The following is a 10,016-nucleotide window of genomic DNA, read 5'->3' as shown; positions in this document are numbered from 1 at the left end:
AGAAAATTAAAAACAAGGATCAACGAACATGTGAGAAATATTAAAATCGGACTAGAAACCCATCATTTATCCAATCACTTTAAAATTACACATCATCAAGATCCATCAGGACTAAAGTTTTTAGGGATCAAACTTGTTCAGAAACCCTGGAGAGGAGGGGATTTTAACAAACTGCTTAATCAAGAAGAAGCTAAATGGATTTTTAATTTAAGCACTTTATCACCAATGGCATTAAACTCAGATTTCGAGTTAATCTCTTTCCTTTAAAAAGGTGTTGTCCCATGTTTTTTAGTCCCACACAGGATTAGTATTTTATATACCCTGGTATATAGATATTCCCTAATCAAAGTACTTTGTGGTTTTTTATATCCACTTTTATTATTATACATTTTAATTCAGATCTCTTTCAATATTAGTGCCATTTATCCAACATTCTCAGGCCAATATTCTATTACATGCCATATTATTAACTCAACAGCACATCAGACATGGAACGATTCCTATTTCACATCAGCGCTGCGATAGTTAAACAGTTAGAAAGGAATTCTACTTGGGACGCTATATAAGGCACTACTCAACCCTCATTGGATTACCCCTGACGAAGTCCGAGTGACAAAACGCGTAGGGTCCAATGAGAGTTGAGACTGGTTACCGGGACAACAGAACCCGGAAGTTGCAACGGGGACACGATTGCGCTATAGCGTGTGAGCAGGAGCTTAGCCGCGTCTGAAAGATACCCTGATGTGCACTGTTATCATTATCGAATGTAAGTGCAATTTTATTGTTGTTTATGAAACCTTTTTATACTGGAATACTACACTATTTGGGCATTTTTGTGTTCTCTCACCTTCTGTTTGGTTAGTGGGACAACTGAACCTGGAAGATTGTATGAAGACACGATCGCGCTGCAGCGTGCTAGCAGGAGCCCAATCGCGAGTGAAAGATACCTTGATGTGAATTGTTACCCTTACTAAATGTGAGTGTATTTTATTATTATTCACAAAAGATTTCTATATTGGAATACTACACTACAAGGGATTCCTTGTTTCTTCTTGTCTTCCGTATTTATATGAACTGGATGGTGGACCCTGGGAGAAACGGATGGGAGTATATCGAGTGATTATTTGGAATCACATTCAGATGACCTGAAAAGATTGCATATTGGGACTTTATATATTTCATATTGTGACTGTGGACGATTTACTATTATTTTATTATTTTACATGTTACCATTGATGAAATCCATTCATGTTGTGATACTCAGAAAACCCGTTAATTTCATTACCTTCCCAGTTGCGACTTATTCCAAAAAATCTTTGTTCCATAATAGAAGGAAAACCAGACACCAAAGTGTTTTATGTTGGTTTATCCACGTGTAAAATGAGCTTTATTTTACAGAGGTTCTGATTAGAATAAGATTAAAAATCTAAATAATGAATGTTAATATCCTGTTTGTTACCTTCTTCCTTCAGTGCTATAGTTTTGATAGAGGGTCTGTCCGATTTACCTACAAAATCCTAAAAATAATTTCATTCAATTTTTACAAAAATAATAATGATTGAAGGAAAAATATCCACATGACAGTCACGTTTCTGCAGTCTTCAATTCATAAGCAATATTCTATTGTCATGTAGAATATATAGATTTTTTTAATCTATGGACATCTGACAATAATATGCTCTTTAACATAAGACTGTTTATTAGTCTTGTCATATATATGCTGTGCCATATGTTTTGTACTGTATAAAAATTCATAAAATCAACACTAAAAAAATGCAAAATATATCTGTATTGTATAAACTGTAACAAGTATTGCTTTAACAAGTATCAGCAACTTTTTTTGTTTCGCTCTTTTCCTTTTATTTCAAAAGTTGCAGATACTTTTGATGCTGCATAAACTGTACCACTTTTAATTTTATGTTGAATGGAGGAAGATGCACAACTGCTCTCCGTTTGATCCTCCAGTTCCTTCATTTCCTCTTCTCTGATAATTAGCACCTTTCCGAGTGACTGACCAACGAGGCGACAGACTTCCTGAGCTTTGCGTCGTGCGTTACTTACTGCATTAAGACAAACTTCACGCCTGAAACAGACAATAGTTCTATTTTAACAAAATACAAGGAATATATTATTCTCCTTGTGTAATAACAATATATGTATAAAAACTATCTCCCTTTGCTTTCAACATAAAATACTAGGTCAGTGGTTCCCAAACTTTTGCAGTTCGCGGCACCCTTAGAGTCTCCATAATTTTTTCAAGGCACCCCTCCAAAATAATTACTGAGCAGTCCTGTTTTAGTTGGGTCAAAAAATTGCAATAAGTATTTAGGTCCAGACAGAAATACTTATTTAGTTGTATGCAAAAATGCCCTCTCTGCCCCCAGACACTCTGCCCCCAGACACTCTGCCCTCTCTGCCCCCAGTCACACTGCCCTCTCGGATTGGTAAGTTTTTGTGTTGTTTGTTTTTTTCTACGGCTGGCCCCAGGCACCCCTGTGACAGCGCTGCGGCACCCGTGGGAGCCGCAGCGCACATTTTGGGAACCGCCGTACTAGGTACAAGAAAAACCTGATATTATTGCACAAGATCCCCTTTAAGAAGTGAAATTCTATTGTTGACTACCAAATATAATTTGATAAGATCCTATGTTTGTAAAGTAATATTTGCTCAGGGATGTGCTACAACTAAACTGAATCAATCAATGAACAAATTGGAAAGCCGAGAGTTATTTTGTAGTGCACAAAACAAGCTAAGTGTAGTTGAGATCCATTATGGATCCTCTCAATATTAACATCACAACTTTATTAATGATTCATAAAAAATTACTATCATAATAAAAGTCACCAACTAAATAATTAAAATGTGTGTTAGTGAAGTAAAAAACATACGAGTCTCCTTATGACCATAACGGATCTCAACTGAACTATAAAGTCAACTATACTTATCCTATTTTGTGCACTACACAATAACTTGGCTTTCCCACAGAAAATACTGAACAGATAAAGACTTTTAATCTGTCAATACAAGGTTGATTTAAATACCTTAACTTTTCTATGCCCTCTGGAGAGTGGAAGAACTGGGGTGAAGAGATACATACAGAACGGTCTAATTTTTCGACAAGTATGTTGCAAATGTCCTGCAGTTTTTCAAAATCCTTAAAAATAACACAAACCTGAAAATGAAAAAAAAATAACGAATATATATACAAACCGATAATGTACCAGTACTGGGCATAAAACACTTGCCACTTAGAAAGTTCTGGATCATATGCAAAATAAGCAAAACAAATGCGCAATGTTGTTAAGGCGAGAACGGCAAAACAAAAAATGAATGAGCTTAAATTTAGATAGAAAGTATAGATATTGTGAAACCTTAAATAACAATTCAATGTGTCAAGATATCAATACAAGGTATTAAAATATAAGGAATTAGAAATACATAGTTGAGCAAAAAGCAACGGTGAAGGCCTAGATATGAACAGCTCAAAATAATATCATTAACAATCAATTAATTACTAAATTAGTGTAATACATAATTTCAGGAAGGTTGTCGTGTAGGTCATGACATAAAAAAATTTGTATTGTGTGTGTGTGTGTGTGTGTGTGTGTGTGTGTGTGTGTGTGTGTATGCCATACAATTCCTTGGACAAAAATACCCCTTGATATCAGGACCACCGAGTTCCAGCCTGCTTTGCTTCCAGTGGGCAGAACAGCTACAGAACGACATGGTGCCAGCCAGCTGCCATTATTTATATAGTACTAATATATTCAGAGGAGCAGGAACAAAAACCAGCACATAGATTTTACCAGCTATAGCCTCTGTAGTCAAGAAACTTTCATAGTTCCTCAGACTATTCTTACCTCAGCTTCCATTTGATATGTATTAGCTGTTCTTTGAATTTCCTTGGAAATGGTTATGTTTTCATCCTGAGAAAAAGAAAAAGGTATGCTTTAAGCTAGGTACACACTACACGGTTTTCGTCCAATAATTGGCTCAATCAGCCGACATACGACCGCTCATTCAAAAGTCAGGTCAGTGTGTGTAGTGACACGGCGGTTGAAAGTCTGCCCAAATTGACCATTGTCGCCTCATTTGGTTGGTCGTACCATTAAATATTTTCGTTCCAATCTCGTTTCCGTTGTGTAGTGTGTATAAACTTCCGACCGATCCACAACAGTGAGTACGAAATTAGTCATTGCTCACGACAACATAGCTGTAAAAAGTCGCTAATGGGACAGCTGCTCTTCCCTTTATCGTCTAAAACAATGTGTATGCAGTCCAAGGACCAAGCGATCGGACCATCGATCGCATGTAAAATTGATCGGCATAAAAAGTTGGTGGAAAATTCTGTAGTGTATACCCAGCTTTACCAAGAGCCAGAGTTATGGTTGTACACAGGCTGAATAATTGACTATAATTTACACCACAACGTGACAAAGTTCACAAATGGTCACAATTGCAGGATTATATTAGAATTTTAGAGCCCAAAATACCTTAGAAACTAAGGTACATGTAACTAATTTTTAAAGAACCTCTTCCCAATACGTTATACTTTTAATAATCCGAAAATGCTTAATGTGAACCAAATTCCCTAAAACAAATTGCTAATACAGGAAGTCATCGAAAATAGACACTGCATCATAAGTAGCAAGTGCTTTCTAGCCCAGCGGTGGCCAACCCACAACTCTTTGTACTTTAAAATGCGACTCCTTGCTGGGAGCATAGCTGCAGCATGGTGCTCTGGGTGGCAGCAGGGGCAGATTAGAACCCAGTCAACAGCTTCCAATTGCTTAAGACTGCCTGGAAGCAGCTGCATCATGTGACCTACTCTGCACAACACAGGGATGTCACAGTGCCATCAAATAATCCAAACAGGAAAAGAAGAGGAAAGAGTGTAGTGTGCTCTCCCCCCTTCCTCTATGTGGGTTCCAGTGGCTAAGTGTGGAAGGTGTGAGAGGTAAGGGACAGATGAGATCTGATGGCATGTAAGGAGATCTCATGCAAACCGTGGGGGTTTGTTGACATGTAGGGAGGTCTGATGGCATGTGGGAATGCTAGATTGTCATGTAAGGGACATGTGAGGAGGTCTGATGGCATGTCAGTGTGGCAGGTTTGACGAAATGACCGCTGAAACCCCGTTTTGTTGTTTGTACTTTCATGTGCGTATTACTTTACATAACCAAGTGATTTTGCAATGCTTATATAGTCAAGGCCTTTCTAGAAACTTCACCACATAGTTTGTTAGGAAGGCGTATTTGGGCTTACTAAGCATGCTCAAGCTTTTAATCGGTATTAAACCTATAAAATGTCCGAAAATCATGTTTATACCTTATATGCAAATGATTTTAGGGTCCTTGTCTATAAAACCTAAGTAACTGCGACATAATGCCTTCTTTTTAGATTACTCCTTATATTATATCCTTCACAAAATAAACAATACTTGACAACATGAGTGTCACGATATTAATCCATTGCAACCTGAGCCCATTATTTCCCACTAGAAACATTAGGTGGTCTGATAGGCATGCAATGGGCATTTGGGTAGGACTGATAGCATGTGGGGAGATCTGCTGGTATGTGGAGAGGTCTGGTGACATGTGTGGAGGCTGATGTGCATATAAGGGGCATGTGGGGAGATCTAAGGGGCATGTTGGTCATTTATGAGTTTTTTTATCCCCACTTTCACAGTTCCCTCCACAGCGATTTTGGCTGCAGTAACAGAGTAAGCTAATGTGAAGACTATAAGTAATCCTTTTAACCCATCTCTGCCAGACACAACAGTGAGGTAAGCGGTAAGAACTGTGCAGATTTCACGATTGTGAAAATGTTTACACAGTTGGATATTTTCTTTTTTGCATAAGCAAAATACTGTAAATTATGTTATGTTTTCAATGTATGTGTGATTATACTGTGTATATGAATATGCACACACATATAAAAGGTAAAGTTGTCTCTTTGCGGTAACTATAGATATATTTTAGCTCTTCGTCTCTGACTAGTTTGCCAGCCCCGGTCTAGCCAATATGTTGTCACAAAGAACATGTACACTCAAATAGTCCTCAGAATAACAAATAGTACATAATTTTAAACAGCATATGATCAAACGGTTCTCAATTATAAGGTGTAAAGATTTTAATGGCTTAAGTCAAGCCAATGCTATCACACTATGGGGCAAATTCAATTATATGCGAAATCCCAGCGGAGCCTCAAACAAAAGACAAGGGTAATATGCCGCCCTTTCGAAGGTTGGAGCGCGGTGCATGTAGCATGTTTAAGTGTATCAAGTTGCCCATCACTGGTGTAGACCAACCTATTTGAATAAGGATATCTATTGCTACTAAGCCTGAATCTATCCTGATTATAACTAGTATCCATGAAGTGCAATTGAGCTGGTTCAGATCATTCCTTCAAAGGTTCCCTGCTATGGCACAGGATTAAGTTGGAAAGTGCAGATAACCATGGATATGAAGTTGGAGGTGGAACTACTTGTTAGTGTTTTAATAAACTGATGGATTTCATAACACAAGATCCCTTTTGCAAAGAAAAAAAGACCTTCCAAGTGAATGCTTCTATCGACAGGGGAGCTTTCACTGGATAACTGGAATGCGTTCACCTATGCTTAGTGCTGGCAGTAATTAAAGAATCTTCAAGGTAATCAGCAATCATTGTGGCCTCTCTCCATCCTTCGCTCAGTGGAAGGATTTATTCAAAAGAAGTAAACAATTAACGATATACCAACGACAGAATAAATAAAAAAAATCCCGATCAGCATACCGATTGACGTGTACACACTATACACGATTATCATCAGATCTCTGCTCTTCAGCTGTCAAAATTATCGGCTGCAAGGTAGTCCATAAAAGGCAAGTGACAGCTCAGGTCTTAATTCATTGAGAGATGTTCAACGGAGCCCGGCAATTGTATTTGGCAGCCTGTCTTGACACAGCACTGTGTTAAGTGCCGAACTGAAAACAGGCCGTAAATTCTGTGTGACAGCATTATCTCTGGCAGCTGAAGTTTAACCGCAGGGGACGCTGCTCTAATCTTCTCATGCTGCACTAATCTTATCCGTTCCAGCCAGCACACAGAGGGTTAAGACTACATGTGCAGGGTGAGAGAGTGGGGAGCAGCCCATACCATCCATATCAGTTTCTTCTCTAAAGAAAAACAGCTGCAGACAGTTGACAGAGACCGTGGATCATGACAAGATCAGCAGCAGGTAGACTGAGACCTGTCACTCTGAGATACATTATTGGCCGATAGTCGGGTGAATTCATATACACTGCAGGATTGGAAGGTGATTGGTCGGCAAAAATTAAACAGTACGACCAACCAAACGACACGATGATCGGCACTTTGGGGTGACTTTAGATTATTGTGTAAGTATACACACTACACGATATCTGATCAAACAGTCGGATGTCGGCTGATTTGTCCAATTATTGGACGAAAAACCTGTAGTGTGTACCCAGCTTTAGACATTCACAGGTCAATTACTAGACAAAATACTGTAAATAGCACACAGATCCTATTAAGTAAACAAATCTAAGACTAATTTGCATACATAAAGTTATGCCACAGATGAAGACTATTAAGCAGAGGTAATCTTAACAGTTTTGCTGTCCAAGTAAACAAATATTTGAATTAGTCCACTGTAGACTGTAAATGACATCACTTTAATCACCATAAACTATTACCTTTTCAGAGAGAAAATGTATAAACTATTTTCCTACATTCTGATGCTCAACTCCTGTTGCCTCCTTAGGGGAACATACTTGTATGTGCAGGTATTAAACCAGTATTGCAGGGCCCCTTCACCTTGTTGTCTTGCCACAGCGACATTCCCTATTGTGCCAGTAGTTCCAACACTGCTCCTGCTTCTTAATCACAACCACATATACTCACAAAAGCATGTATATCAACCTGCAACATACCCCACAATGCATTTACTGGAAAGGCAAAAATGTAAGCAGCCCTCTATGGGGCCTATTTATCAAAGGTTTCCCCCCTGTAAAATCCCCGAAAACTGTTAAACACTAATTTGCTATTTATGATTGTTGCATCGCAAATATCATAGATATCTGCTGCTTTGCATTTCCTATTGTTTTAATGAGCACTCCCCATAACAGTGTATGGGGAGTGCACAGTAAAGCTTTTAACAATAAATGAAATTAACTTTTCAATCATGTTAATGTACGTACACTATCATAAATGAAAGGTTTCAGTGCTGTCAGCTCTGCTCCGAAGAGCAGAGCTGGACAGCACATGTGTGGAGGGATCACATGATCCCTCCCTGTCACTCACGCTCTCTCTCTCTGCAACTATAATTGCCAAGAGAGACCAGAGATGTTTGTGCGCATGCCCGAGGGCTTCACTCTGCGCATGCGCACTGGATTGTGAAGAGGAGCCCCGTTCATCGCATGCTGCTTCGGGAACGAAGAGGCAGTGGCAAGTATGTTTTCCACTTCACAGGAACAGCAGTTTTTCGGAACTGCTGTTCCTGTGTTGCTTTTTTAATCAATATGAGAAATAGTTCAATCCTTATCAATGCGATAAGGATTGAAAACTATTTGTGTGTTGATAAATGTTCCCCTATAGATCACCATGAGGAATACTTTGTCTATACTTGCTGCATAATGGACTGAGCCTGGACACAGCTTATCCTATTTTTGGTTCCAGTATGCAGTGAGTAAAGACAAAGCATTTCTTTGTGATATCAATGTCAAAATCACATATATTGTTATATTATCAACTTGAAAACATATAAAATATATTATATTGAATGTTATCGAAATAGTAGTATATTTTCTTGAAATGTAAATATATACTTTATGTAATGATACAACTTGAATAACAATATTTGATAAAAAAAAAAAAAAAAGACAAAGCATTTATTGTGCCATAATCGCTATTTTGGGGTCCACGTAGACTATGTTCACCTCTCTATGACCGCAGTCCAGGGCAACATTCTATGGGCACATATATAACTGCTCAGGACTACAGACCCTTATACAGAGCAATTATTTTTATTGAGTTCTTAAATAATGTGTCCTTAGTATTTTAAGGCACCGTAGGCAAATTAACACATTTACGTCACCTTTGTGCAGCGTTTTAGTTTTGCACTGTCTTTCGGTACGTTTGTGCGCACAATACTAGTGTATATGTCACACACTATCAATATGCCACTTGCTATCCTCCATTGCACTTATGAACAGAACGCAATACTTTGTTTTCTCACCATGACACCTCTCTGGCGCAGACTCTGCTCAATGTACTCCAGTCTCCTTTGGACGCTAGTTCTCGCCTCCGCCGCTGCCCCTTTACTACTGGTCACCCGAAAACACACCCGGGCTGTGTCTGGTGCAGCGCTGAGCTCTGCTGTCCCGGTCACCTGCACCTCCCGTCCTCCTCTCTGCCCAACCACTAAACCCGGACTATTTTCCACCTCCTCTGCAGCCATGTTCGCGATATCCGCGGGCTGAACAGAGGTAAAGAGACGTGAGACCGGCGGCAGAGTAGCCATGATTGAGTCATTACTATGGTAACTGAAGCGGCGTACCCACGCGTCTGCTCTGGCTCTGTACGTATAACCGACGTGTGACGCACTTAGGCTGTTACGTAATACATGGAAAGCTGCCTCTCTGTCAGCTTGTAAAATATTTATTTGAGCCTCTGGGGGCTCTCCGGTGTATCATCGTATCACCGTACGTTCAGGCAACTGCAGTGAACGTCACAGAAACCAAGGCATTGCTGTGTATTTTGATTAGTTGGGGCAACTGATAAATCCAGGACAATTGAGGGTCACTTATTAATATTGCATTTAGCAGGGCGCAATCCTGAAGGGAGTGCATTTTAGGAATATTTTAGGTTAATTTGAATAAAATTGAAGGCTAGGTGGTGGCAGTTTTCCTTCCTATCCTGGACGCTAACATATTAAGCTAGGGCTCTGGCAATTAGGTGCAGGTTTACTCTAAATCACAAAAAACAACCTAGCATGTCTATCTTTGGATTATGGG

General features: G+C 39.2%; 1 protein-coding gene across 3 annotated transcripts; it reads right to left on the bottom strand.

Moving 5' to 3' along the window:
- Window positions 1–1,769: 1,769 nt before the first annotated feature.
- On the bottom strand, window positions 1,770–9,588 carry IRAK1BP1 (interleukin 1 receptor associated kinase 1 binding protein 1). 3 transcript variants are annotated; one of them, XM_075200614.1, is made up of 4 exons: window positions 9,239–9,588; window positions 3,861–3,926; window positions 3,042–3,154; window positions 1,770–2,101 (listed from the first exon to the last, which is right to left on the bottom strand). In XM_075200614.1, exons 1-4 carry the CDS (start codon window positions 9,521–9,523, stop codon window positions 1,828–1,830), a joined length of 738 nt encoding a protein of 245 aa, XP_075056715.1. In that variant the 5' UTR covers window positions 9,524–9,588; the 3' UTR covers window positions 1,770–1,827. The 3 variants fall into 3 exon arrangements, with proteins under 3 accessions (XP_075056715.1, XP_075056716.1, XP_075056714.1); XM_075200615.1 differs by having other exon boundaries at window positions 3,042–3,172; window positions 9,239–9,585; XM_075200613.1 differs by having other exon boundaries at window positions 1,770–2,083; window positions 3,042–3,172; window positions 9,239–9,584.
- Between the last annotated feature and the right edge of the window lie 428 nt (window positions 9,589–10,016).

This window comes from Mixophyes fleayi, chromosome 3 (genome assembly GCF_038048845.1).
Source record: "Mixophyes fleayi isolate aMixFle1 chromosome 3, aMixFle1.hap1, whole genome shotgun sequence".
Taxonomy (NCBI): domain Eukaryota; kingdom Metazoa; phylum Chordata; class Amphibia; order Anura; family Limnodynastidae; genus Mixophyes; species Mixophyes fleayi.
The sequence above is the reverse complement of the archived record's forward strand: the minus strand, read 5'-3'. Positions and strand labels throughout refer to the sequence as shown.

Bases quoted from the DNA above. Each gene is read 5' to 3' on its own strand.
- IRAK1BP1 (XM_075200615.1), bottom strand. From the start codon at position 9,523: ATGGCTACTCTGCCGCCGGTCTCACGTCTCTTTACCTCTGTTCAGCCC. The intron at 3,173-3,860 runs GTAAGAATAGTC...TTTCATTTTCAG, and splicing joins CATATCAAATGGAAGCTGAG to GTTTGTGTTATTTTTAAGGA. The intron at 2,102-3,041 runs GTATTTAAATCA...TTGTTAAAATAG, and splicing joins GAGGGCATAGAAAAGTTAAG to AACTATTGTCTGTTTCAGGC.